We start from the raw sequence: 27,595 nt of genomic DNA, 5'->3' as shown, positions 1-27,595 counted from the left end.
TTAAATCAATTGGCGGTTCATAGATACCATGGGCTTGATCCAGTTTAGTTCAAGCAACTTACCGCCCGTTATAAAACCCTCCTGAAATACATTCCATCCCCCTATAAAAATAAAAACCTCGACCCCCATGGTCCGGGTTTGAGACGGCCAGGCGAAAGCCGCGGGGGCTTGCATAAGGTCCATTGGCTGACCCAAGCTAGCACTGCAAGGTACCGCACCCGCCAGCACATTATGAGACGCTACCTTGACAGAGATTAGGTTCAGGGGCAACCTTAATCCAATTTGGCTGATTGTCAGAGTCGCAGATGATGGCGTCGCGAACAATTTCTATGGTCAGTAGAAGCTTATTGGAAACGCCATGGCTTGAAAAGGTCGGCCTTGACTTGATGCTACTTATTTGTTGCATGACGATATAAAGATGGGTAATTATCCAGTATTCGATTCAATGACCGCTTTTGTGGAGAAGTTGATCGATCATAGTGTCTTTTATAGGTACTCTATGGATGTAGCACAGTACAGTAAAGTCATGAGTGAGCATAGTATTTGTGTATAATAACATGAACCTCAGACGAAACCTTGAAATAAAAGGCATCTCGCGTCTGTTTGAGATCAATGCTTGATCCTTTCGCTACAACTTGACCGATTGATAGATTCATTCTAGACCTCTTCTTCTCCACTAACCATCCCAGCGTAACATGATCTAACAACCCCTTATCTCATCTCACTGTTCGACCCAAACTTTGAAATCCACAGATATCCACTGCCTCTCCAACAGAAAATAGTAAAAATATCTCGCATAGTTTGATACGAGGAGCATCTCATCAACACGAGCTCGCAAGATGCTATTGCTCTCCGGTCATGGATGTCATTCCCTCGCTTGCAATCCCCAATTATACACAATCCCTGTTCCTAGGATAGCAAATAATCCCCGAGGACATATACAGTACAACTCCTTATCATCATCATGTCCTCAGCGATGTCACCTTTGGGTTGCCTCATGCCGATCTCATTTCTCATGAGAGAGGAGAGCCAGAATTAGAAATCGCATTTCTTTCCCCGCACTTGAGTAACGTTAGTATCGACCTAATAAGTCCAAATTTGACTGTTGCGACGGCGCATCGCTCGTTCCTGTTCCTGTTTCTCGTTTCACTGCATCTAGTCATGGGATGCATATGGCGCTATCATTTTTCCTTGTCTGTGTTTTATCATGGATGCCGCGTGGTTTGCCGCGGCTACTCACAGCAACTGACAGCGAATGTGTCTGTATCACAGACTCACTGATTGGACAGTTGAAAGTCGCATCTGAATCACCATAAATGGGATGTACAGTACCGGTTTCAATTCGGATATATCATTCAATCATGCATCGCTACTGCTCTACTATACTATACACCTTGACTCTATCGTTATTTCCATACTATCACCAATATACCCACCACGAGCCCTGATCCATTAACTTGATCTATGTCTGCCACATGTGCTCACTAAGACCAAGCAGTTTGTCTTGCATTTGTCTCTTAGCTGCCGTGGCGATTCCTCGCTCGGGATTAGCCATGGCCTCACTGTAGCATAGCTCTACGAGTGCCTTCAGCTCGTCGTAAGAAAAGTTGTCGGGGTCTTGCGCGCTCGTGCCCCTTTGCTGCTCCTTGTCCTCCTTTGCCTTCTCTACGATAGCATCCGCACCTTGTTCGAAAAGAGAAAAGTAATTTGCTGCACGCGCCAGGTCCACGCCCTCTTCCACGTTCTTCAGGTTTTGCTGCAGTACGAGGATGTTGAGCTGCATACGACCGCAGCCCTTGTCGTTCATCGGCGATGCCTTGCCTGCGTTGCCGACAAGGTAACAATTGATGAGCAGGCCCAGACCTGTCCTGATAAAGGCAATTTCCTTCTCTCTTAGGAATTTCACGATGGTCTCGTCAAAGAACACCAACTCCGAGTTGAGATTAAGAATTTGTGGATCAGGTTCGCTCACTTCCTGGTCGAGGAGGTAGGGTGCCACTGTAGGTGATAACGCGATGCTGAGCGAGTGAACTATGCGGCATCGGATCTCCATATGGAGGGTGAGTAGTGCTGTTCCTGCTAGTTCCTCAAAGGACGACACGATACTGTCGAATGCCCTAATTGACGATCAGTATTATCCTCTAGCTATTGGTTCGTGCAACTTACTGTACAGTCTCCTGCGTCAGCGGCAGTGACACAGGTCCCTCTTCACCGGAACCCTTACTGGGCTCGTTCATAAGAGTCCATCGTCGACCTGAATGTCGGGGCAGGTTCTGTCGTGAGGTATCCGTGTCGTGCGTTGTGATCTGACGCAGGCCAGCAATCTTGACGGCAAGCCATTTCATGCTGGTATACAAAAGACAGAGAGACGAAATAGAGTCTCTATCTTGGATGACATCGCCTGAATCGAGTGGCGATTCGTTTGTGAGTTCCATCAAGAGGTGAATCTCCTTTTCGGCGAGCTCCCAGTCCATCTCGTCTGCCGTAAAAAGCTTTTTCATGGTTTCTTGCAGTTCTCCTTGATCCAGGGCGAACCTCGCCGATGATCTCAAGTTCTCATTGCTAATCTCTGTGGTTTGGTCTTGCGCTTTGACAACAAGTGTCTTGAACCAGCTGAAGCAGCGGTCGTAGTATCGCATCATTTGTGTTACGATCAGTGAACTGAGAGCCTGGTCTGGGGGGATTGTGCCCAGCATACGACAGAAAGCTGTGACGACTTCGAAAAAGGCTGTCGTTCCCCGGAAAACAGGCCGACGTGCGACCTGACTCCAGTCTGAATCTTGTGAAAACGCGTCTGCCTCCCCAAACACGGTATCGCTCAGTTTTGCCAGAGTTTCATCTAGCTGCGGCTGGAAGACGTTGACCAGGAAATTGTCCAAGAATGTGGTCAAGGTGCTTGCTGCAAGGTCTGAGCCAGGAGGCACGATATTCTTTAGTCGCTGTAGGAACACCAACGTCGGTGGTAGCAGCAAACTCATGTTGAAAACACTTGGCTCTACCAGCGACTTGTATGACCCTGTTGTTTGATGACTGTTTCCGAGACCACCATCACCGCCTCTTCTCCCTCCTTCAGGCGCGCTCCGCCCTTTCCTGTCCTGTTTCAGCCCAGGAACAGCATCCTGGATAATGTTATCAAGGGCATCGTATTCGGTCGTCATTTCAATAGATTTTGTGTTGGCCTCTGAGAACTTGAACAGGTGCTCGCGCACATCCTTTTTGCCGTGAAGAGTATCTCCCGGGGTTGGAGAATCGAACTGATAGACATCTGCGTCTGTTGTAACGTAGTTGTGTAGTAAAGATCGAATCTCGTTCTGGTAAAGATTCCACAACTCCTTGAAGCTGCCGAGGAGGGCACTGTTGTTACCGGCGCCTTCTCGTCGGATAAGAACCTTGATAGATTCATGGAAAATGCGATGACCTTCTCCAATCGCCTCAAACTTGCCATATAGCGACCACAGAAGGTCGTAAATGACATCCGCCCGCATTTGCGTTTCACGTGTTCCATACACATGGAGGCCATCGCCCCTGACTGAGCCACCTCTCAACGAACTAGGATGCCTTTGATCCACTTCGTTAATGGTCTCGTTGACGATAGTAAAGAGTTCAACTGGTAGTCGTTGCTTAAGAGTCTCGACAGCGTTTTGCAACCGGCCCAGCCTGTTCAGAGACTCGACTAATAGACCGACATAGTAGAATGTATCGGCCTCAGGGTTTTTCATTGGATCCTCTCTGACTGTCTTGTCGACATCGATAGCATCGAGTACCATATGGAATGGGGCGATAGGCTTAATGTCAGTATAACCTTCTGTGACGGCGCCTTGCGTCTTCGCTAAGTTCTGCCATCTTTCCTGGCAATAGGGGGACTTGAGATAGAGATGCTCATGTAGCTCCTCTACCAGGATATCCATCAAAGCAGTCTCCTGGCTGGCAAGATAACTTCTCAGATCAGCAAGGGCACCAATGTCATCGAGTTCGGGCTTTCGTAGTTTCCGGAGAGCATTCTGCAGTACTTCTACGGCCGTCAAGAAACGCTTCTCAGATATTCTTGCCTCAAGCTGATCCGGCACGGCACGTAGATCATCGAGCTCATTAAGGGTCTGTAAAAGAGCATCAAATTCTTGCGATGATTTGGAAAGCTTCTTCAGCTCTGGGTCCGTTGCACAGAGACTCGTTTTCGAGCTAGCCAGAGACTCCTTTAAAGCACGTACTCGCTTTTGAGACTGCTGGATGCTGCTTTGAATTTTATGAAATGTACCAATCGAACTATTGAAGCCCTGGTGGTGTTCATGAACAATTCCTTTGAGAGACTCTTGTAGATAGTTATGCGATTGCTGAAACTGGCCATGTTCGTGAGCGCGACCAACCGAGCTCTTGTCAAGCAGCTGCAGCGCCAGTTGTACGGGGACACAGTCGTCTTGGCACATTGAAGGCCACTCTTGTTTGATATGATCTAAAACCTCGGTAATCTGTCGTGAAGCGTGGGTATCTGAGGCTTGCGATTGTCCCTGCGACTGGACTTGTGGTATACGTCCCCTCGACGACATCTGGCGAAGACTGGGCTTTGGTCGCGGTTGCTGGGTAGTTGGCGGCGTGGCATATCGCTCGCTTCCGTATCCATCTTGATAACCAGATCTATAATCGTCATTGGAGCGGCCAAAGTTGCCGTAGCCATTGCCCTCACGGGGAGGAGGTCGGTCGTATCGATTCGACATGTTGATAATAGAAGACGGCGGAACGATTACGAGATACTGGTCGCTTCGAAGCGCATTGTCGCTGCGCAAAGTACAGAATATCGAGTCGCTATAGCTTCAGGCGGTAATTTCGGTAGCTCAGATGTGCAGAATTTGAAGCGTTGACTTGCAAGGTCAGGTTTGTTGGTATGGAGCTGATTGTCGAGGGGTTCGAAGCTAAGGTGGTGGTTGACATTGACGGGAGCTGCGAAACGCTAGTGGTACGTACCCCATAGGAGCTTTCCAGCACTTTCATGGAATTACAGCGCCCAACCACTCGCTGAAATGGGTATTTTGGCTACGATACTGGACCGAGTGTTAAGATCTTTAAGAGATTATTCAAATAGAAATGATATTTGTATGGTTTACTCCAATATAATTGTAGTGAGTAAAAGCGGCCTTTATTGTACGGCATCACGAGTCTACACAATGGATCAGAGAATAGATATGGATAGTTATATTCTTGGTATCATTAGTGTCGATAATTATTGATAGGTAGTGAGCGAGAAAAGCCTAGGAAACTAAACAGTGGTATCAAATTATATCCCTTTACTCTCCCTCGTCATATGCCATGCTGGATCATATCCTTATTCTGTTTCTCATCAGTGAGCGCCACCATGTGATGTCGCTTGTGGGGGAACCAAATGCTGATTCTCGTCCTCTATCGGCTTTTGTACTCCAGGCTTGGCCGGCTCTTCGCCAGGACTGGCCTTCGGATCCTGCACAGTCGTTCCGGACAGATCGGCTTGAGCTATGCGGCCATCTTGTGCTTCAAGCTGACTCTGAAGCGCCGCTCCAGGTTGCTCCGCAATCTGCATCCTCTTATCCTTTTCCAGTATTGCCTTTGTCAAGCCACACACTCCATCTATGATCACTTCCTGTCGATCCCAAGCCAAAAACCCAGGAGTTCCAGAAGCTCGACCCAGATGCACCACCTGGTAGTCCTTCTTTGCCCACGCAGGACAAGAGTAGGTTGCTTTGGCAGGCCGGGGCAGCGTTTTTGGCTGTTCACTTTGATCTTCGTCGCCGATGAATACACTGATGGCAACCTTTGGTTTCTTAGATGGCTTCTTCCCTTCTACCGATTCGATATCCGAAGCACACTGCGCCCAAAATCGGAGAGCAGCTTCGGGGCCCGGTAGCCAAATGAGAGAAGTGAGTGTGATGATGTCTTTTTGTGTAAGTTCTTTTTTGGGGCCCAAAGTGCGGAGGACCTTCAAGACGTAAAGCAAAAGGCCAGTCGGTGAGTCGCAGAGGGCATACGACGGCGTGTTGGGCTCGAAATTGCTGCGATCGCCTTGACCCAGATTGATTGCAGACTTCTTCTTATTCAGCTGTGGAATCTTTCGCTTCTGCACAGCCGCAATGTCGTCCTTGGAATAACCAAGCACCGGAGAGCTCAAGAGGCGGGCTACTTTCCACTTCAGCCATTCGCTCGCCGAATCTGAAAGTGTAGGGGATGTCAGAGGAGGTGCAATGAAGTGGAATCCCAAGCAAGAATCTTGGAAATTGTTGGATAGATGTCGAGCCAGTCTCCAGTCGATACCAGCTGGTGACATGGAAGCGGACCCAGCGTTGCTACCAATGTAGTGCTCGTAGCCTAGTCTCTTCATCAAGGCATCTAACAACTGGGCTGTTGTAGAAACCGGAGGAGCATTGGGTGGCAGAGCATCGCTGAACCCCAAACCAGGCAACGCTGGGATCACGACATGGAAAGGTTGGGTAGCTCCAGCATCTTCAGGGTCACTCAGCGGTTGAACAAGGTGGCTGAGTGAAAGGTTGGTTAAAGGGAAAGGCGGTAAGAGAAGAAGCGGAACAGCATTAGCATGAGGTGAATGAGCGTGAATGAAATGGACTCGGACAGGTGTTGGTGGCGTGGAAATCTGGAAGCTGGTTCTGAATTGTGAAAGTGTTTGGTTGAGCTCTTCTTCGTGATCATGCCACGAGAATGATTCTTGCCTGGAGGAAGGTAAGCTCAGGTCTCGGTTGTTTACCCATGATAAATTCGACTTACCAGAAGTCAACTAGAGATTCGACTTGAGGCTTAGGCTCCCACCAATCCTGAGAGGGAGGCTCATGAGGAAGTCGAGTAAGCTCTAGTTTCTGACGCGTAATGTCCAGATATTTGCTCGATATCTATGTTGGCTGATCAGTAATGTTCATGATGGCGGCGTTGTATCTCTGAGCTCACACGTATACGATAAGGCTGGACCTCCTCACCGGACTCTCCGGGTTGTTGTTGCTGTGACATTGTATGATTCAGGTTCTCAATACACGAACGGAATCAACTCTGTTCGCCAAGGTGATGCAGATGCAATATGGTTTCACAGACGGCCGAATAGAGACGAGCGAGGCTTGACAAGATGCCAAAACAAACAGTTCAAGATGGGAAAGACCGAGAAATTAAAAATGCGACTCGTTTTCACGAGCTGAGTCGCTTTCGTAACCCGGTCAAAAAACAAAGGACCCTTACACCCACCCTTCTTGACAAGACCCTTGTCATGATAGCTGCTTGTATTAAGGGACCTTGACGTGGCTGACTCCCGCTGTGGCTTTAGCGTATGGGGAACGCGGCACAAATGGTCCGAATCATCTCATGATTGGCTGATCAAGGCCTGATCCCTGAGATGTGGTGGCTGTGCATCCGAGCTCCCTTGCGGCTTCGGAAATGATCACTCTGGGCATCAGGCATTAGACGTGGCTTGTTTGTCCGCCTGCCTCTGCCAACTTTTTGAAAACCGGGAAACTCAGCTGGTGTGGAACACTTGAAGCGGGTTTCTGAAATATCGTTGGCTGTGGCTGGTCATACCGCCACACGTGTGTACTGTATGATTCGAGGCATGAAACACTAGACTAGGTAGCTGAGGAGACAACAAGACCTGACAACTCATCAGGTAATAAATGAATACACTAAAAAAGTATGTATAATTGACACTGTTAACTTGGGATAAGTAGCTTGGAGGCTTACGCGAATGGTGTGGCTTTCCTCATAAACTCCCATCTCCAATACATACCCAAACGCCTGTATGCAGCCCATTCCTCTTCCCATGTGACACCGCCTCATCCCTCCTTCTCTATCCTACATGAAGAACCTTGTGGGAACCGCTGCGATGCGAAGATCATGAAACAGTCTAACTAGCAGGTTTTTGTACTAGCTTACACCTGGCGTCTATACCAGCTCTTCCTCTTTGGGAATAGAGTACTGAATGAGCGAGATGGATTTAGCGAACCGTTATTGAGCAAGTGGCTGACCTACTAGCGAGCTACAGTACCCTTCTACTGTGTCGCTGGTAGGATTTGGACTTCTCAGCCATTCCGTTGCGGGGGCTGACTACTTCCTGGCGGTCCGCCTCGAAGGTTGATCTGCCCTATTCGCGACACTATGTTGCTGCCGACTGCGTCAACAGCACCTCGGGGTGAAGTTAAAGTTGGGCCTTCTGGGGCTGTTTCTTGGACTCGAAACAGTTTGATAGAGGTCCCGTTCCAAATACCCATGGTTCCTCTCGATACTTGCATCTCGTTTGTAAATATGACTCCCCACAAGAGGGACTCATACCAGCCCAAGGCAAGCTGAGACCACTCAAATGAGTGCACACGAGGGTCTGAAGGTTCGATACCGACAATCTCAACACCTGAGATCCGCCGGAGCGTTTCTGGTGTCGGGACATCAACAGCCAATTCTTGACGTGGCAGGAGCGCTGAGACTTGTTGAATGACTGCTAGGATTGTATGAAGGGGCAATTCAAGTAACCAACTATCGATCCAGTGAGCAGTTGGCTCGAATGCGCCAGCTTGTGATTGCCCCGATATCGAGTGTCCACCCAAACTTGTTGTGCTATTTTGTCGTGAGAAGCTCGGGACACCGGCAGGCATCTTACCGCGAGCCTTTTCAGACATTCCTCTCAACTGAGTTGGGACAGCATCCTCAACATTGGGGGTAGATGATCTCCGGGAGGGTGCTTCACTCGACGTCGACCGTGCAGGGGTCTCTTCGTGCTCCTCGTCTTCACTATCGTCGTCGTCGTCGTCGTCTCCGATTGCGAATGCGCCGTCTTCCGGGACTTCCTCTAGCGATGAGTGGCGTGGATGAGCACTGCTTGGACTTCTTAGGCTGTCGACTGAGCTGCGAACAGAAGTAGGCTCTAATGCGTCAGCATGCTGTCCAGAATCCTTTCTTCTCCTGTTTCTTCTCTCAATTTCTTCTTGTCCACTCTCTAGTGTAAATGATCGCAAGGCTTCGACTCGCTTTTTATTCTTGAGAATAGCATGCACAAGTTCAGGGTTTTTGCGGTACTTGTTCTCCAGAATGGAGTTGATGGACTCTAAAAGCGAGTGCAGCAGAGTGTAGTTGGTCTCGTTCGCGAGAAGAAATGAAGGCGATGACATGGAAGAGAACAGCTGCATCAGTTTGGAGCTACTGGCGCTACTCAGACCCTCAAGATAGGGGGCAATGTTGTTAATCACCGCCAACAAAGCTGGGTAAATCGCCGACAGCTTTCCTTGGCTCGTTGTAATCAGATTGTAGATGGAATGTATGAGAAAGTCGGCATATGTGCCCCTAAAGCCCGGCACGCGAATCGAAACTGGCAAACTCTCTTGTCCTTCGAAGTACTTGTTCAAGTTGACACCGAAATTCGTCTCCACGCTTAATGTCTGAAGTAGAAAGGCGCACATTCGCACAACTCCCTGCTTGGTGGCATCGCTTTTGTACTCTAGGGCATAGAATAGGGCGAGTACAACAAAATCGTGCGCCCTCTCGGTGTCTACGATGAAGGATCGAAACCTTTTGTTGCATTGTAGGATCTCCCAAAACAACATGAGTATCTCGGGAGCGAAGTGATCGGCAGACTGAGTACCTGGCAGATAGGAAGTCTTCTCCTGGAGAGGCTGGTTTAGGATCCGAGTCATCCCATCAACAATGAATTGAAAGTCTTGAGGCCGATGCAGCCGACCTAGAAAATGACGGTAAGAGTTTTTGGGTGACGGGTTGGATGGGCTTTCAGGAATTGGATACAGCAGAAGCACCAAGAGGAACTGCAGTGAGTAAGTGACAAGCGTCTGCTTGCCATCCTTGAACACAAGGGTGTTGTAAGGCACCCGCCAAGTTGCAGGGTTATATTTTAATGTCTGGTGAATGAAAAGTCAGCTTTGAAACAATCAAGGAAAACACACATATAGACAGACCGTATTGAGTAGAGAGCAGAGCACCGAGAGTACCACTTGCTTGTCTGGGCAAGCACAGAGATGGGTCAATGTGCGCACGCCGTTCTGTGGAAGGACACCGGCTGTCATGTACATGCTCTGACCAGCAAGGGTCAGGAGAAGCCGTAGAATTTCTGATCGATTGCTTTCATACTCCTTCGTTGTTGCGACGGCTGTATTGCAACCTACGCCGCTCTGCCAGATCGCATAGCTGACCTTGGGCCGTCCATTTGCCTGACGTGGTAACGTCAAGTCAGCAAAGAAGAGGAGATCTACCAATGTGTCAACCAATTCCTCTGCAAGTGGCTTGACCTCCTCAAATTGGGTGGGTTCGGCTTTGTGTTCAGCTTCCTGGGCTTCGTCGAAGAGGATTTCGTTCGCAATGGCAGCCTGTCGAGTCCGCTTTCTCCGTTGAGCCCAGAAGAACTGCTGTTCCCAATCGCTTAGAGATTCCTTCTCATATAAGTAAGGCAGTATCCTAGTCAGGACCCGGACGCAGTTCAATGCCTCGCGCTCTGGAGCGAGTTCGGGGTCGGGGAACGATGGGTGATGACGTAGTATGAATAGGCGAGAAGTGACAGCGAGGATGAGAGTTTCTAGGTTTTCGAGAGCACGATCGCGAGTCCTTCGGATATCTGCAGGTGTGAATAAACTGAATACGTCCTCGGAGGACTCAGGAAGCTCCCAGAACTGGACAGGATATTAGCACACAAGGCTTCACTTTGGGGAGAGACACGGGGTGGAGTAGACGAACAGAGGTCCAGTAGGCATCATCGGCGGGTATATGTCGTTCTTCGGATAACCGAAAGATGCCTCGTTTAAAAACGAGCTTTGAGTCACTCGCGCCCATATTTATTGCATGAGAATGTCAGGAAGGAGGGAGCGCTTCAAGAGAGTTTATTTCTTTGTGATGTCCTCATAGAACCTTGGGGGGCTCCAGCATGACGAGGTGTTGCGCTACTGTACAATAATGGATACCTACCACCTTATCTGTTCCGACGCTTTTATTGACCAATCACGTGCCCCGGTTAGACCCATATCCGAGATATTACCGAAGTCGTTGATGCTTGCATGGTTTTTTTTCTATGTAGGTAGGTGCTAGGGATTGCACATCCCCCTCCATCCATGAAAGTTTGGCTTTGATTGATTTTTGCTCTCTCTGTTCACCGATTTCGCGAAGGTCGCCTCAATGCTTCGCATTCGGCGCGGACTGGGCTCTTCAGCCAGTTTCGCTCGCACTTGTCGGCCTCACATACGATATCCCCGGCAATGGACACCCCTCCGATCGTTTGCGACAGACCCCAACCTGGACGATGCCTCGTTACCGGAACATGCCAGCAAGGCAAGCACGAAGAATGCACCGGAAGCGAGTAGCCAGGAGTCTACCCATAGAAGGATTGCAGCTGATGACGCCAACTTCAACGAAGCATTGGATGTGGTTCGACGAGTTTATGGTGTTGATAAGAAACAAAAGAACGACGAGAAGCAGCCCGACTTTCAGCACCAAGATGAAACCTTCAACACTGCACAGGAAATACCTGAGGAAACATATACACCCGAGACCGATCCATCGACAACCCCGCAGCCTGGTGTATGGACTTCGCTAAAAGAGAAGCTACAACAGAAGAGCCCCGTGGGGTTGACAAACACGTCTCAATTCAACCCTGAGTCAGCAGCAGGACGCCGTCGGATTGAGGCACTGCTTAAAGAAGCTGAGTTCATGAAGGAGAGCCACAAGGACCGGTTGAAATTCAATGTGAAGACGATGATTCCCCAGAATATGGACTTGTCACCAGTCGAGAAGAAAAAGGCAAGAGCGGTTCCCAAACTAGCCCATAACCTGGAGAAGGTTCTCTTCAATCCTGGGCCTTATCAGCTTCAAGACAGGCGTACCCGGGTTTATAATTTCGATCCTTACCTGGGCACAATTATGCCAGTTAAAGAGTTCGATTTTAACGCCTTGAAGGAATATGTGACTTCTTCAAAGGATGAGACGCTAGCAGAGCTAACTGCGAAGCACAAAAAGAAGTACTGCGGTTCAACTTCAAGTATGACAGCTATGCTCTCGCACTTTCACTTCCTTCTGTCGGCTTGGAGACGACCAAACTTCGCCCACTTATCAAATTCTTTTCCAATCGAGTATGAAAACTTCACCGTGTGGACCCGGGCCCCAGTGGCTGCATTTGCCCGGTATAAAGACGGGGTGTATGCCATCGACGCCGATAAGGAGTTCGACACTGCGAGCATCCTAAGCATGCTGGGAAAGTCCATGGAAAAGCTCCTGACTTTACCAAAGGACCACTTTGAAAAGTATAGGCGAACTCGTTCGCATGAGCTCTCTGAGGAAGAGAAAAATGCTGATGAACCCTTTCATTACACTACGTTGGGAGATTTCATGATGCGATCACAGCTCGATGCTTACGATCCGAGGCTTCCCGGCACTGGTGTCTTTGATCTTAAAACACGTGCTGTAGTTACCATCCGAATGGACGTGGCAGACTACGAAAAAGGTGTTGGTTATGAGATTGATTCCCGTTTTGGTGAATGGAGTTCATTCGAGCGCGAGTACTACGATATGATACGGGCAGCGTTTCTCAAGTATTCTTTGCAGGTACGAATGGGGCGGATGGACGGCATCTTTGTTGCTTTCCACAACACGGAGCGAATTTTTGGGTTCCAGTATATCAGCCTCGAAGAGATGGATCACGCCATCCATGGAACGGCTAATCGCAAAGTTGGTGACGGGGAGTTCAAAGCAAGTATTGGTCTTTTGAACGATCTCCTGGACCGAGCCTCAGAACGATTCCCTAAACAATCTCTGCGAATACATGTCGAAACACGACCGTTGGACCCCGCCGTGATGTACTTTGTTGCTGAACCTGTCAGCGATGAAGAGATGCAGAGGACCCAGGATAAGGGCAAAGCAGCTGTCGAGAAACTTGAAAAGGAAATCCTCGGCATAACACGCCAGAAGAGTGAGGACCAAGACGCCAACCCTATGGAAGAAGTCAGTCCCATCGGAGAACAGGAAGACACGACGAACAGTACTCGAAGATCAACACCCGTTGCCGAACCGCAGAGGCAGAAATCCTGGGATGAGATGATGGCGAAGGTAGACCAGACCGTGGAGAACGATGCTGCCGGGATGGCCAATGTTAGAATTGCTATCGAGCAAGCTATTCGGCACAGCGGCTTACTTGCCACAAAATCTAAGGAGGAGAGGCAGGCGTATCTCGACGAACTTGTCGAGGCTTTGGGCGAGGATTTGAGAGGTGGCAAGGAGGGTGCCAAGGGATCCAATGACGCTCTCAACATCTCAGCAGATGAACCAAGCGAGGTTTCTCAGGGTAGCAGTTCCGCTACTGGCCTAGAATCCGAGAATGTCGAGTCTGACGAGGCCGCCTCCGATCACGCCCAAAGCAGCGAAATTGTGGTAGATGATACTGCTAAGGATAGTGCTTCTCTCAAAGATCTCATCCTCAAGGTTGCTGAAGGTGTGGAGGGCAATACAAGCAACTTGGGAACTTTCGAGCGAGTTCTATCAGAGCTGGTACGAGAACAGAAGCAGTTGAGTAATGAGACGGAGGAAGACAACTTGGCCGACACCGATAGTATCCCTATAACGATCACCGACGATTCTTCTCTCACAGAAACGGCAACTCCTGGCCAAAACAAAACTACGCAGTCTAAACGAGGAGTATTAGGCATGTATGTCACAGTCCGCAACAAGGTCGACGACAAGGTTGTAAAACGTGTTGAAAACCAATACTTGGGAGAGGTGCCCAACTGGACGTTAGAGTACGCAATCACAGAGTTATCGACAGACAAAGCGCGAAAGATCTTGACCCAGATCAAGGCCCGCAGAAGAGAGTTGATGAACGACAAGAGCGACAAGCGCAGCAAGCAGTGGTACAGACTGTGGAATGGACAACTGATGAAACGTACCAACGCGGGGAGAAAAAGTAGGAAAATGTTGACGGAGAGGGAAGAGAGAACGGGTATCAAGGTTGCGTGGAAAACCGGCAAGGCGCCGTCGAAGGAGGCTGCAAGCTCCAAGAAGAAGCCTGCTGTGCACAAGAAGAAGAAGACTGCTGCACACAAGAAGAAGACTGCGTCCAAGAAGTCGAAACAACCGAAACAACCATGAAAGAACGACTTGGCAGAGGGAAAGGGATCGACCGAAACTGACTAGCATGAATGTAAGATAGCATGATGGGTGTCCAAAATTTGTTTTATGTTGGAGCAGGAGACTCCTTGTATTACTATATGCCAAACTCTTGTATAATTTTCGCATTAGAATTCTTCACGGAGATGGTTGTCAACGGATGTACGAAGAGACGCATGAAAGAAATACAGACAACTACACACTTTAAACTTGTCAGAAGTGTCTCGGGTTTTTGGTAGTCTATATATGAAAGATGGACAAGATTTGAACCCTAGAAGCCATCATTGGATCAGGTTCGCTAGGCTGTGATGTAGTCTATATGGTGACGTTATCCTCGACATCCTTGTCTGAATTCCTAGTGAATACTGAGGTATGATGCATGTTGGGTCTATTCAGTCATGTGGGCGCTGTAGTGGCGCCCCTAAGCCTGTCTGGTCTAAGAGAAACATAGTACCTTACATACCCTGGGGTTGTTACTTGAGAAACGAGTCTGGTGATGAAACATTTAAACTGACTTTAACCATATCACTTATTTCTTTAATCCTTTCAACTAACTACTAACTTTGCAGGATTCCGAGCTTTATTTAACCAAGCATGGTAAATATGCGCTTACCAATAGCTCTTCTGCCCTGTCTTGGCGTAATAGCAGGCGTGGTCGGGAGTGACGGACCAGCTATCGTTCCTCAAAACATCAACGATATCCAAAAGACTCTGTATAGGAATGATTGGGCGGATCGTATATGGAAGCAAATCCAGGGTGTTTCGTCCTGTTCAGGGTGCCAGGTCAGTATCACTTCCAAGGTATGAGATTGCATATTGGGAGGCTAATTATCAATGCTACAGGGTCTTTTGTTGACATTCAAAAGCCTCGCGAATCTGGGTGATAGAACGTTCATAAATACGCTCCAGGACGTGTGTAAGAAATCAAAGGTATGTCCACTTCACTTCTACATGAGACGAATATTAACAAACCAACTTCAGGTTGAAGATGCAGATGTTTGCGATGGAACTATCGAGCTTCAAGGGCCCATCATCGCCGAGGCACTGAGAAATGTAGCTATCGGTTCAAAAACAGCACAGCACTTCTGCGTCACGTTTCTGGGTCTTTGCAGTTACCCGGCTGTGGAGGAGTGGGATGTTCCTTTACCGCCTGATCGGTCTCACCTAAAACGTCCTATCCCGAGCGGACAAGATCCTATCAAGGTCGTTCACTACTCTGATATCCATGTTGATCAGCTTTACACTGAGGGTGCAAATGCGAAATGCAATAAGCCGATATGCTGCAGGTAAGTCAGGGATGTCCGGGACCTATTTACTACGATACTGACTTGAGCAGACCCTTCACAGAGGGTGATGAACCTGGAAGAACGGACTCTCCAGCAGGTCCCTTCGGCGAACACACCTGTGATTCTCCTGCTTCTCTTGAGGACAGCATGTATAAGGCAATCAGGGAAATAGTCCCGGATGCAGCTTTCACCATCTTCACTGGAGACGTTGTTGACCATTCAATCTGGAACACCACATGGGATTATAATGAGCACCAAAGTGAGCCTCTATCAACATCCGATTTGCTTCTCGGCTAATTTGTATTAGTTATTGAATCCTACGAGCACATGGATAAACACCTCGGTATAGTCTATGGTACAGCCGGAAACCACGAGTCTCATCCTACAAACGCCTATCAGCCCAGCTCTATTGGTGATGCGTCCTCATGGATCTACGACCTTCTCGCCGGAACGTGGTCTCGCTGGATCGGACGCGAAGCAGCTTCCAAAGCAGCACAAATAGGCGCCTATTCCACCAAGTATCCTCACGGAAACCTGCGCGTCATTTCTCTCAACACAAACTTGTTTTACCGTGGAAACTTTTGGCTGTTCCAGAGAAAGATGATCCGCGATCCTAGTGGTCAGATCGACTGGCTTGTCGAAGAGCTTCATGCTGCTGAGAAGGCTGGAGAACGAGTTTATATTATCGGCCATATGCCTCTTGGCGATCGGAATGCCTTCCACGACCAGTCAAATTATCTAAACCAGGTAATCAACCGATATTCATCGACTATTGCAGCCATGTTCTTTGGCCATACTCACAGAGATCACTTCCAAGTAACCTACAGCGATGGCCCGAATAAAACATTCAACAATGCTCTGCTCACATCATATGTCGGGCCTTCCCTCACTCCAACATCAGGCATGCCATCATTCCGTGTCTACGACGTCGACCCCGTCACATTTGCAGTTCTCGACGCCACTACCTACAGTGCTGACATGAACTCTCCGACGTATCAAACTCAAGGTCCCGTGTGGAAGAAATACTACTCCGCAAAGGAAACGTACGGCACCCTTACAAGTCCAAGGCTTACAGACCCCAAAGCGGAGCTTACTGCAGCATTTTGGCACAATGTCACAGAAGTGTTTGAGAAGAACCAAACAGCTTTTGATAACTTTATGCTGCGTCTTAGCAGGGGCTACAAACAGCCGGTATGCGAAGACGAGTGCCGAAAATCACAGATCTGTCTGCTGCGAGCCGCGCGAAGTCAGGATGGTTGCGATGTTCCCACCTTGGGTTCTTCATATCATACAAGGATGGAGGATAGTGTTGAGAGGGACGAGTGTGGAATTTCTGTTATACAGGCTACATTCTCAGCGCTGGTAGCCAAGGAGGGAGTTCTAAGGGTTTTGCAGGATATATTGGCGGACCTGGATGTCAAGCTGCATGGATGATCAAACACATTCGGATATAGAGATGAGATTTGCAGAATCTATACTCTGCACTTTGTGTAGTGGATTAATAAACAGCTGGTGCCTTTTGAGGATGATTCGTGAGTTATCATCAGCACATCCACATCCTTTACTGCGAGACGGCGCCAACGGATAACCTTGCCGGTAAGCACTTGTTTAATGCGAATTTCCGCATAGCGAGTTTGTCTCACCCATCTATCGAAATCCATGACAACGTCCGCACTCACTCCTATCTGCAGTTCTGTTTATGAAGTCTTCCTATAAGTCCATGTCAGATTCTCACAGCCACTTACACTACCCCCTCGTTGGTTATTATCCTTTATCCGGTGACCTCTGTCTGGACAATTCTGTCCTTTTAACTCATAACAGACACCTAAAAGAGTCCGGGCCCTGTCTAATGGCCTTGTAGGGGCGGACAGTAAGCGGACACATTCTCGGATACATCATGTCATCTTCTGATAAGGAGTTTCAGCGTAACTTTGCTGACTTAAAGGATTATATTGAAAGCCTTAAATCTGACAACCTCTAAAATGCGATTCGCCTAACCACGTCGGATAAGCGCCAAGGAACCTTAGACGCTGGCATCCAGGAGCTCTGTAAAGGTTGGTAAAGGCAAAGATTACAAATAGTATAGTATATAAGAGGGAGATGTGAGACGGTATCAGTACAATGCTTCGTATGTTCATTTTCTCTCCATTATCAAGACAGTACATGGGCTAAACCATGGCATCATCACAGGATCAACCGCTTGGCCCCGATGTGTGCGTGATAGGAGCGGGACCACTCGGTCTCATCGCACTTAAGAACCTTCGCGAACAGGGACTTGATGCCAAAGCGCTGGAAAGGCACGAATATATCGGTGGAACATGGCATGCTTCGTCGAATGCTGAGCAGACTACTGCATCAGAGCACACGACAGCGAATACCTCTAAGCAGTGTGTACGTTTAGGCCAACTATGAGAAGTAGGGAGATACTGACATTTGACAGTGTGCTATCACTGACTTTCCTATGCCTGATGGTAAGTCAAGAGTATCAATCTTGGATAACATAAAGCTCACGTTGTTGTTGTCAGAATTCCCTATGCATCCTCCTCAGAAGAACCTCGAACAATATTTCGAAATGTACGCTGAGAAATTCAACCTTCTCCCACACGTCGAATTCTCAATATTAGTAGATCACATTGAACGTGATGAGAAACACCAGAAGTGGAAGGTTTTCACCAAGAATGCGAAGACGGGCGTTGAAGAGGTCAGGACATACAGTCGTGTGGTAGTCGCCACCGGGATGCTCAACACCAAGCACATGCCACATGTGAAAGGCATTGAACAGTTTTCTGGAGACGCTATCCACTCTAGACAGTTCAAGGATCCTCACAAGTACCGCGGAAAGAACGTGGTCGTCGTGGGAGTTGGTGCAACTGGCGTTGACTCAACGTCTTTCCTTGTCAAGGCCGAGGCCAATAAAGTCTATGCCAGCCATCGAGGTACCGTTTTTGTTGCAAGTTCTCCTGACTGAAAGCACCAAAAGACATGAGCTGACCATAAGATAGCTACCTAGAAAGGTCAAAGGGCAGGCCTTTGAGCATAGTATGAGCCGTCGCATGGCTATGTGCATAAGATCGTTGGGGAACTTCTCGCCGACTATTCTTGCAGCACTAATGACCAAGATGATGGCCAGCGTGCGAGATAAAGAGTGGCCACTCATGAAGGAAATCTTGAAAGGCCGGCCAGTCGATGGGATTTTCCATCGGATACCACTATTCTCGGCGGACCTAGCGGACAATCTGAAGAATGGCAGTGTCAAGTCCGTGATGGGCATCCAAGAAATCACTGGGCCGAAGACGGTCATGCTGACGGATGGTACCGTCCTCGAAGACATCGATGCCATCATCTTTTGTTCAGGTTATGGCTACGACTTCTCCATCATAAAGGGCCCTGGCGATCCCACTGACCCAGCCATTGCCCCTGACCACAATAAGAAGATCGAGGCAGCCAAGTATTATCAAGACGACCACAAATTTGCTCGCCTTTACCATGGCTTCCTCTCAGAGCAGTTCCCAGAATCTTTATCGTTCATCGGCCATGGCCTCATCTTGAAGCCCCCGTTCGTGCTGAACGATCTCTTCACCATGGCGCTGGCAAGTCTATGGTCAGGAAGTTACCCCATCGCAAACGCAGAAGAGCGTCGCAAAGATATCGACGCTCATTACGACTTCGTCGTCAGCGTACTACAACGAGGCCCAGTCCCTCACCCAGGATTGCGGTTCAAGATGCTCAAAACTTATGAGTTCATCAACCAAGCGGCAGGTACTGGAGTGACAGATCGACTGGGTTGCTTTACCTGGGAGGCTTGGAAGTTGTGGTGGAATGATCGAAAGTTTTATAATCTTCTTATGGATGGGACTGATGTTCCCGCGGTGTATAGGCTATTTGATACAGGTCGAGGACGAAAGCCTTGGGCTGGCGCGAGAGAACATATTATCAAGACGAATGCGGAGGTTAAAGAATTGGGAGAGGTTTGGAAGAGGGAGAATGACAAGAAGACGAAGTAGAGTGATGTATTGCAGTGAGAGATGTTCATATACGAAGCCTCTTTAGTCAATTAAGTCTGTCATAACTTGTGCCATTAGAGGTGACCAAAGGGATGAAGTAGCACATGACATTCTCTCCCTTGAGATGCGACAAAGGACGGAATACAGACATCTCTTCTTGAGCAATTGGAAGTCTCCAACTGTTGGAAAAAGAGGAGTCTCAGCTTCTTATTATCAACGTCACTGAAAAATATGAATATATCTACAGAGTAACCAATGTATCAAAGTCCTGGTTGTCACTCTCATTGGGTACCATATTGGTTGCATGAATGAGGTTATGTTATGCAGCCTAGATAAATAGACTAAGGTACTGGCTACTTTGTACGTCCAAGCGTTCCAGCCACTCTAAACGTTCCATCCCTAGATCTCAGCTGCATTTAGGAATGGAGGGATCCGCATCTCTCTTACCTTGATCAACAACAGTACCTACTGTATCGACCTCTCACACTTTCGCTTCCCATAACTCAATTCTACATATAAAATCAACCACCAAAAAAAGAGAGCATCATCTGTAGCTTATGCTCGGCATTCGTCCTACTCTTAGAGCGAGGCGTTCCCTGTTGGATCTTATCCGCACCAGAGGCGACGACGAAGACGACAACAGCACCCATAGAGAACAAGGGAGTGAGGACGACGACAGGTCCCTGGCCAGGTCCAGTTCCAGGGGCTCCGGTGACCGTTTCAGTGGAAGCTCCAGCGATTCAGCCCCCGCGCCGCCCGCTAACTTTCACATTACTACTGATGGTGCAGGTGATGACCCCACTCTCAGAGCTTCTGCATCGTCATCATCGGCTCGACTCCACTCTGAAGCTGCTGTTGCTCTTGCTGCTCTAGCGTTGGTGGATGTGGATGTAGCTCGTCAAGTGCCTCTGCCAAACTCTCCACCACCATCTCCGTCTACGTCTGCGTCTCCGTCTCCGTCTCCATCTTCATCAACACCTCAATCTCCATCTCGACCGCCTCCTTCGTCGACCTTCTCCCCCGGTTCGACATCGCATTCCATCCGGCCACAGTCGCCGAGTTCACCTATATCACCTAATAATCAATCCGATAACGCGCCAGTTTCGTCACCCAAGATGCCTCCTGTGCGTTGATTCCCGACCTCCCCCAAGCTTCCATTCTTGTCTTTCGCTGGATACTCGTTGGCGACGCAGCGCACTTTATGCTTCTGACTTATCGAGACTGACTTTGATTTAATTTTAGAAGAAGGCTGCCAACAAGAGCAGCAAGTCCAACGAGGACGATGGCTACACAACTGGTATGCTCGACCCAACCTCCAAGTTTCAAGCTGCCTTACGGTGTCGCTAACTATCTGCAGGTAAAATCTACTCTATCTCCGGGTCAGTACCTGCCGAATTGCACAACCTGTGTCAATGTCCAGCCGCAAAACATGTTCTTCGAAACTAGCTCACCGATATCCAATATGTTATACTGACTTTTTACAGTCCCGTCGTTATCGCGGAGGACATGATTGGTGTTGCCATGTACGAGTTGGTTAGTTGAATCATCCACCGTCATCATCCAGCCTAAACTGACCTAATAATGCTGTAGGTCAGAGTAGGACACGACAACCTCGTTGGTGAGGTTATCCGAATCAACGGCGACCAGGCCTCTATTCAGGTTTACGAGGAGACATGTACGGCGATCCATGATAAAAATACAAAAGTCACAAGCTAATCGTCATCGCAGCCGGCGTCATGGTCGGTGACCCCGTCTACCGAACCGGAAAGCCTCTGTCCGTCGAACTCGGTCCCGGTTTGCTCAACGGTATCTACGACGGTATCCAGCGTCCTCTCGAGGCCATTTCCAAGATGGCCAAGTCCATTTACATTCCCCGCGGTATCGCCGTTCCTGCCCTCGACCGCGACAAGAAGTGGGAGTTCACACCCTCCGTCAAGGTTGGCGACCACCTCTCTGGTGGTGATGTCTGGGGTTCCGTTTTCGAGAACTCTTTCCTTGCCAACCACAAGATTCTGTTCCCTCCTCGCGCCCGAGGAACTGTTACCAAGATCGCCGCAAAGGGCGAGTACACCGTTGTCGACAACATTCTCGAGGTCGAGTTCGACGGCAAGAAGACCGAGTACCCCATGATGCAGTCCTGGCCTGTCCGAGTGCCCCGTCCCTCCAACGACAAGAAGTCCGCCGATCAGCCCTTCATTGTCGGTCAGCGAGTCCTCGACGCCCTTTTCCCCAGTGTCCAGGGTGGTACCGTCGCCATCCCCGGTGCCTTCGGTTGTGGAAAGACTGTCATTAGTCAGTCCGTGTCCAAGTTCTCCAACAGTGACGTTATCGTCTACGTCGGTTGTGGTGAGCGAGGTAACGAGATGGCTGAAGTCTTGAAGGATTTCCCCGAGCTTACCATCGAGGTCGACGGCCGCAAGGAACCCATCATGAAGCGAACAACCCTCATTGCCAACACTTCCAACATGCCCGTCGCTGCCCGAGAAGCTTCTATTTACACAGGAATTACTGTAGCCGAATATTTCCGTGACCAGGGTCTCAATGTTGCCATGATGGCTGATTCTTCTTCCCGATGGGCTGAGGCTCTTCGAGAACTTTCAGGTCGTCTGGGAGAAATGCCTGCCGATCAGGGTTTCCCCGCCTACCTGGGTGCCAAGCTCGCTTCTTTCTACGAGCGAGCCGGTCGTGTCCAGACCCTTGGTTCTCCTGAGCGTGAGGGCAGTGTCAGCATTGTCGGTGCTGTCAGTCCCCCTGGTGGTGATTTCTCGGATCCCGTTACAACAGCTACTTTGGGTATTGTGCAGGTCTTCTGGGGTCTTGACAAGAAGCTCGCTCAGCGAAAGCATTTCCCTTCCATCAACACCTCGGCCTCTTACAGCAAGTACAACAACATTCTGGACAAGTATTACGAGAAGAACTACCCCGATTTCCCCCGACTTCGTGACCGCATCAAGCAGCTCCTTTCCGACTCTGAGGAGCTTGACCAGGTCGTGCAGCTTGTCGGAAAGAGTGCCCTGTCTGATCCCGACAAGATTACTCTCGATATCGCTGGCTTGCTTAAGGAGGATTTCCTCCAGCAGAATGGTTACTCAGACTATGACCAGTTCTGCCCCATCTGGAAGACTGAGTGGATGATGAAGCTCATGGTTGGTTTCCACGATGAGGCTCAGAAGGTTATTGCACAGGGCCAGAGCTGGGCCAAGGTGCGAGAGGCTACTTCCGACTTGCAAACCGACCTACGACAACTTAAGTTCGAGGTGCCTACCGAGGGCCAAGAAGTTATTACTAAGAGAGTAAGTTGTCCGACTAGGACATTTGACGAACATGTGCTAACGCAGTTCTTAGTACGAGGAGATTCAACAGAAGATGACAGACAAGTTTGCTGCTGTCATGGACGAGTAAGGCCCGACCAACGTTGCGTTGCTGGTTGTTTCTGTCTTGAAGCTATAGATGAGTTATGTTGTGGGATGGACCAAAGCATCACTGTTCTTCAATTACTGTTTGCGTCGTCCCGTAGTCTAGTATATGCATCCAATATCAATTTGTTCGAAACACGAAACGGCCTTCTTCCATGATGTTCTCATAGCATAGTTGCGAGATCAAGCTAGGTGGGTCAGTATGAGTGAGTTTAAAGTGATGAGCTGATGTGGGGCTTTATGCAAGTTATTCTCGACGTCAAATAACTTGGAGACCAGGATATTCATACTCAGAAATACTGAAACTCTATAACACCATTATATATAATTCTTACAGCCCTAGTAGTGGCGTAATAAACACAACATTCTATGCTCATAAATCTCTCCCTTCCTTTATCCCCTCCTCCATCGACCCCTCACTCCCCGAACAATGTCCGAAGAGCTTCAAGACGAGGTCGAAGCCATCAACTCCATCTACGGCGACGGCAGTCTCGCCCCATCAGAAGATGATTCGTCAATCTATATCTTAAATCTCCCTGGCGATGCCTCCTCACTCCGTCTCAAGTTCCCCCCAGATTATCCGTCTCAACCGCCCACCGTCTTAGGCACGCATCACAGCTCCGGCGGCGTAAAGGGCGCTGGCGCTCGTGATCTTGGACTCTTCAGGGATGCTTTGGGTGAGGTCTTTCAAGAAGGATTAGTATGCCTCTTTGATGCTGTGGAGGAGTTTACGCGGAGGGCGGAAGAGCAAAACCCTGAGCCTGAAGAAGTCCAACCTCAAGCTGCGTCAACGCCCGAGGAGGAATATTATGAAGAGCCGGATTTCCCGCCCCCGGAATGGATTCTCTCCGACCTCGTTACAGAGTCCAAATCAACATTCTTAGCGCACGTTGCAAAAGTGACATCGCCTGATCAAGCGCGCTATTACGTCCAGCTTCTTCTCGCATCAGATAAGCGCATCCGCGGCGCCACGCACAATATGACAGCGTGGAGGATCCGAGGACCTGGCGCATCGAATTTCCAGGATTGCGATGACGATGGCGAGGCCGCTGCAGGAGGAAGGATGTTGCATCTTATGCAGGTCATGGATGTTTGGGATGCTATGGTCGTGGTGACGAGGTGGTACGGCGGTGTTCAGCTGGGACCTAGAAGGTTTGCGCTCATCAACGCTGTAGCAAGGGATGGGTTGGTAAAGGCTGGTTTGGTTAAAGAGGAGAAGCAGGAGAAGAAAAAGGGCAAGTGAGCGATTTCATAATGAGACTGAATGATAATTTGTATGAATATAACGTGGTACAGAGATAAAATACATCATCAAACGAATGTTGCACTATTCGGTATCAAAATGGAACTCAATCGCACTTCTCCAGGAACACCATTTGAACAAGCAATCCAAACCGCCCATCGCCTAAGCTGAAATATCTAGAAATCACCTATTCTCACACATCCAATCCTGCAGTCCAACTTCACAACAAAGAAACGCCGTCTCCTTTACGCCTTTCGTTAGTTGCTCATCTACTTTGAGCATTTCGTTATCGTACAGTAATATGTCTTTATCCTCCTCCTTCATTTCATAACCGCGTCGACAGCCGATGGCTAATGGTCTTCGCTCAGTAAGGGCTTCAAGATATCCATTGCTCTAACAGCCTGCTCTTCGGATAGAATCACAGCACCTGCCTGTGCCGTCGACAGATACGATAGCTCCGAGCTGGCAGCGATCTGTGAGTCCTGTACCAGTATACCAGCAACACCACATACGATACCTGTAGCTTCAAGAGGAAGACTCTTTAGGTCGAGGAAAATCGGGATCAGACAGGCGTCAGTGTCTCCAACAAGAGAATCGCCGAATATGTCAAGAAGATTCTTGTCGAGCAGCAGAGATGGTGGATCGTCTTGAGCCAGAGTGACAGACATAAATCGAGGTTGCGATACAAGTGCTGAGATAATGCATGTGTATAATTTCGTGTCGACATTGTCCGCCCAGCTTGGTCTACGACCGTTTCCGGTTGCATGTCGACTAATTGAAGGGCGCTGATGGGTGAAATTGGCAAGTTGCGATGTTTCACGTCCAGAGCATTGCACCAACTCAAGGGCCTCTTCAAGGTTGGGTGCCACGTTTCTCTTCTTCAATGTACCAAAAATGCGCGTTTGCAGCTCGGCAACATTGAGTGGGAGACCTTCATGGGGCGGTGATGATGCTGGCAGTCCACTCCCCTGCTTTTGACTGTTCGCAGCAGAAGTGATGAAGTTCGATTCGTTGTCGGACAGCTCGAAGCCCTTCGCTATAAGAGATTTGACCACATTCTCGCGCTCCTTGGTCGGGACTAGAATGAAATCGGAATAATAGGTCGTGATGAAGAAGATGGGGATACCAGCAAGGGCGAGTGGGGAAGTCAATTCCATGACACGGCCACCCGCATCTAGTCCAGCACTAATAACAGAAAGAACCATGTAGGACTCTCTAGAAACGGAGACAATCTTCGCAACATCGCGCGGCAGGGTGCTTAGAACTGGCTCGAACACATTCTGGGCCCACGAGGTGTGGCAGACAACCGAACACTCTAGAGGCGTGATACTGATGTTGAGAAAGCCATGCTGACCATCAGAAGTGAGTCCTTGTAACTCGTACTCGGGTGAGTCGCGCAGGCCTCCTGTGCCTTGCGATTGTGGCAGAAGCACTCGCAGAATAGGTTGGAGGAGGCTTGAGTACAGGCTGAGGGGGATGTGAATCAGCGTATATGTGCCATCCTAGAGTACACAAGTTAGAACGAAAGTGAACTTGGAATGCGATTCAACAAAGTGGTCGCGGCTGGCCATAGAAGGAACAACGACAACTCTACCGTCAAACTTTCTGCGCAAAAGTGCAATACTTACAAGGAAAGACACCTGCGCATTCATGATGAACAACGAGCATGGGGGTCCGGGATCTTTGTACTACAGTTCTGGCCAAGGCGAATGCTGGACGCAATGGAATTGACTCTTTTGTGGCGGGGTCGAACTGATTGAAGCCGACAACAAATTGGCGTGATGTCGAAGCCGAGTTTCTGACTGGATCATGAAGATGTCTCGTAGATTGAGTATCTGCTGTAAGGTTTGGACTAAGGTTGGGAGAGAAACAAGAAACAAAGAAACGGCCAATGTCCGAAAACCCGGTAAACTCTGATTTGGCCCAAGGTGTATAAAGCAGATTTGCGTGTGAAAAAGTTTTGAAAAGGTTACGCAGCATGCAACGAGGAGGGTTGAAGAAGAATTGGATGCAGGTCCAGTCCAAGCCAGACAGAAAATGGAGGGTACGATAAGGGTAAACCCGCGTTATTAACTCTCCTCCTCATCTTGGAGGACGGTACAGAGTACCTTGAATGCAAGTATCGCTATCTCTCTAGGCCGAACGGGAAGGGCACGTCCCTCGATCGAGCCCAGCCAGCCCTGCAGGCAGGGTTTTGCCGTCCCAGACAAGGTCCGGCGCCATAGCCAACTTAGGAATTAGTTGAGTTGGCACAGTTAGGCTATGACGGCAGCAACGTTGATGGACATGCAGGTGGGTTTTCAGGGTACTCTCAGTGCTGGCACTAAAAGCATTGACTTTCGACTCTTGTAGCCACTGACTTGGCCGTTGAAGCCCCGATTGACAGCTAAGGACTCTTAGCTGGCATTGCTCTGGGTAAAAAATTTCTATGTTGGTTTCGAGATACGAACTCAGAATGCTGCGTTGACGGACAACGATCAACATTTCTCCACGGGAGATGGACACGCTCGCATTGAGGAGGCCGCTCGAGGGTGGTTTGACTGCAGATCTTCACCCAATGTCAGATGCGCAGAGACACGTTCATCCTGTTAAGGTACGGTAAGACCCAAAAGTGCAGATGGCGTTTATGTCCACGACCAATATCATTCCACGACATGGGCTCGGATGGCGCATGAATAGGAGAAAGAAACAATCAGATGTGCTGCAGGTCTATACGTTTTGAGCCGTGTGTCCCAGAACACAAAGATGCAGAGTACCTAAGCAGCCAGGCAACGCGGCCTCGTGATCATCCTGGTGTCACTACATCACCACCAACAGAATATTGTTTTCGTCGATATAAGTGCGTGATGGTGTTGAGATCGACCTGTGAGGTAGAGCTCTGTGACAATGGATGTCGTGATAGGTTGAGATCATGGGGAATGTATTTGTAGAGAGTCCATATGCAATGTACAGTTGGTGGTGCGTGGGGGCAAGTACAAGACGAACTAGAGAGACCAAGAGAGGACCGGGACCCCTTGCTCTGTAAGAGGTGAGCCTGTATCCATAGTCAGAGCAGGGTCATGGGTGGGTTGAGCCGAGTCAGATTCCAAAGCAACGGCTACCATTAACAACCATACTCGACGGGAATAGTTGGTACTTGTGCAATATAGTCCTGTCAGAAACCTCAAGGGGATATAATAGGAATTATCTTTCGGTAACTGGAAAAGTATGATTGATTGATGGTTGCTCTCGAAGCTTTCTATGTATTTTTGATGCGCTGCAGCCCGTACTGCGCGTATGTAGCTTCAGCTCCTCGACCAATCGTGGATTGTTCGATGATTCTATTGGGTAAGCGGCGAACCGTGAGTTCGGGTTCGGGTTTGCTGATCAGGCCAAGGTGATGGAAGACGATGATATCAATATTGGTAGTGATGGGCAGATGAGGTGATGGTTTCCCCGATTAGAAGAGGTATCTACCTACCTTGAGCCCTTCCCTGTAAGTGAGACTTTGGGGATCACCCGGACATTAAAGGAAAGTACAGGTCACCGTTCTTGCTATTGAAATTGTCA

General features: G+C 49.0%; 9 protein-coding genes across 9 annotated transcripts; 5 read left to right on the top strand and 4 right to left on the bottom strand.

Moving 5' to 3' along the window:
* Positions 1–1,329: 1,329 nt before the first annotated feature.
* On the bottom strand, positions 1,330–4,874 carry B0J16DRAFT_370676 (Sec8 exocyst complex component-specific domain-containing protein). The gene is made up of 2 exons (XM_046130371.1): positions 2,167–4,874; positions 1,330–2,117 (listed from the first exon to the last, which is right to left on the bottom strand). The coding sequence occupies exons 1-2, from the start codon at positions 4,710–4,712 to the stop codon at positions 1,463–1,465; spliced, it is 3,201 nt and encodes a 1,066-aa protein (XP_045984674.1). The 5' UTR covers positions 4,713–4,874; the 3' UTR covers positions 1,330–1,462.
* Positions 4,875–5,177: 303 nt separating this feature from the next.
* B0J16DRAFT_413184 (Alpha/Beta hydrolase protein) lies at positions 5,178–7,183 on the bottom strand. The gene is made up of 3 exons (XM_046133362.1): positions 6,922–7,183; positions 6,745–6,866; positions 5,178–6,689 (listed from the first exon to the last, which is right to left on the bottom strand). Exons 1-3 carry the CDS (start codon positions 6,979–6,981, stop codon positions 5,333–5,335), a joined length of 1,539 nt encoding a protein of 512 aa, XP_045984673.1. The 5' UTR covers positions 6,982–7,183; the 3' UTR covers positions 5,178–5,332.
* A 393-nt stretch (positions 7,184–7,576) lies between these two features.
* B0J16DRAFT_284611 (high-temperature-induced dauer-formation protein-domain-containing protein) lies at positions 7,577–10,889 on the bottom strand. Its single transcript, XM_046124028.1, has 3 exons — positions 10,687–10,889; positions 9,915–10,622; positions 7,577–9,857 (listed from the first exon to the last, which is right to left on the bottom strand). The coding sequence occupies exons 1-3, from the start codon at positions 10,780–10,782 to the stop codon at positions 8,037–8,039; spliced, it is 2,625 nt and encodes an 874-aa protein (XP_045984672.1). The 5' UTR covers positions 10,783–10,889; the 3' UTR covers positions 7,577–8,036.
* Positions 10,890–11,043: 154 nt separating this feature from the next.
* Positions 11,044–14,412, top strand: B0J16DRAFT_337960 (mitochondrial protein Pet127-domain-containing protein). Its single transcript, XM_046127406.1, has one exon. It carries the CDS (start codon positions 11,122–11,124, stop codon positions 14,077–14,079), a length of 2,958 nt encoding a protein of 985 aa, XP_045984671.1. The 5' UTR covers positions 11,044–11,121; the 3' UTR covers positions 14,080–14,412.
* Positions 14,413–14,471: 59 nt separating this feature from the next.
* B0J16DRAFT_302353 (Metallo-dependent phosphatase-like protein) lies at positions 14,472–16,933 on the top strand. The gene is made up of 5 exons (XM_046124630.1): positions 14,472–14,880; positions 14,941–15,027; positions 15,079–15,383; positions 15,434–15,642; positions 15,691–16,933. Exons 1-5 carry the CDS (start codon positions 14,692–14,694, stop codon positions 16,815–16,817), a joined length of 1,917 nt encoding a protein of 638 aa, XP_045984670.1. The 5' UTR covers positions 14,472–14,691; the 3' UTR covers positions 16,818–16,933.
* A 468-nt stretch (positions 16,934–17,401) lies between these two features.
* B0J16DRAFT_100911 (flavin-binding monooxygenase-like-domain-containing protein) lies at positions 17,402–19,665 on the top strand. Its single transcript, XM_046121266.1, has 4 exons — positions 17,402–17,774; positions 17,824–17,854; positions 17,909–18,333; positions 18,386–19,665. The coding sequence occupies exons 1-4, from the start codon at positions 17,559–17,561 to the stop codon at positions 19,385–19,387; spliced, it is 1,674 nt and encodes a 557-aa protein (XP_045984669.1). The 5' UTR covers positions 17,402–17,558; the 3' UTR covers positions 19,388–19,665.
* Positions 19,666–22,956, top strand: B0J16DRAFT_100701 (ATP synthase alpha/beta family, nucleotide-binding domain-containing protein). The gene is made up of 7 exons (XM_046121262.1): positions 19,666–20,511; positions 20,636–20,684; positions 20,745–20,766; positions 20,872–20,920; positions 20,978–21,062; positions 21,116–22,680; positions 22,733–22,956. The coding sequence occupies exons 1-7, from the start codon at positions 19,945–19,947 to the stop codon at positions 22,787–22,789; spliced, it is 2,394 nt and encodes a 797-aa protein (XP_045984668.1). The 5' UTR covers positions 19,666–19,944; the 3' UTR covers positions 22,790–22,956.
* Positions 22,957–23,078: 122 nt separating this feature from the next.
* B0J16DRAFT_337953 (ribosomal protein S5 domain 2-type protein) lies at positions 23,079–24,072 on the top strand. Its single transcript, XM_046127405.1, has one exon. The coding sequence runs from the start codon at positions 23,234–23,236 to the stop codon at positions 24,044–24,046; it is 813 nt and encodes a 270-aa protein (XP_045984667.1). The 5' UTR covers positions 23,079–23,233; the 3' UTR covers positions 24,047–24,072.
* Positions 24,073–24,221: 149 nt separating this feature from the next.
* Positions 24,222–25,938, bottom strand: B0J16DRAFT_100753 (ACT domain-containing protein). Its single transcript, XM_046121264.1, has 2 exons — positions 25,675–25,938; positions 24,222–25,548 (listed from the first exon to the last, which is right to left on the bottom strand). Exons 1-2 carry the CDS (start codon positions 25,696–25,698, stop codon positions 24,397–24,399), a joined length of 1,176 nt encoding a protein of 391 aa, XP_045984666.1. The 5' UTR covers positions 25,699–25,938; the 3' UTR covers positions 24,222–24,396.
* Between the last annotated feature and the right edge of the window lie 1,657 nt (positions 25,939–27,595).

Source organism: Fusarium flagelliforme (genome assembly GCF_020744385.1).
Source record: "Fusarium flagelliforme strain FIESC 12 MPI-CAGE-AA-0113 chromosome Unknown B0J16scaffold_3, whole genome shotgun sequence".
In the NCBI taxonomy this organism is placed as follows: Eukaryota; Fungi; Ascomycota; class Sordariomycetes; order Hypocreales; family Nectriaceae; genus Fusarium; species Fusarium flagelliforme.
This window is presented reverse-complemented; position numbering and strand designations above follow the sequence as displayed.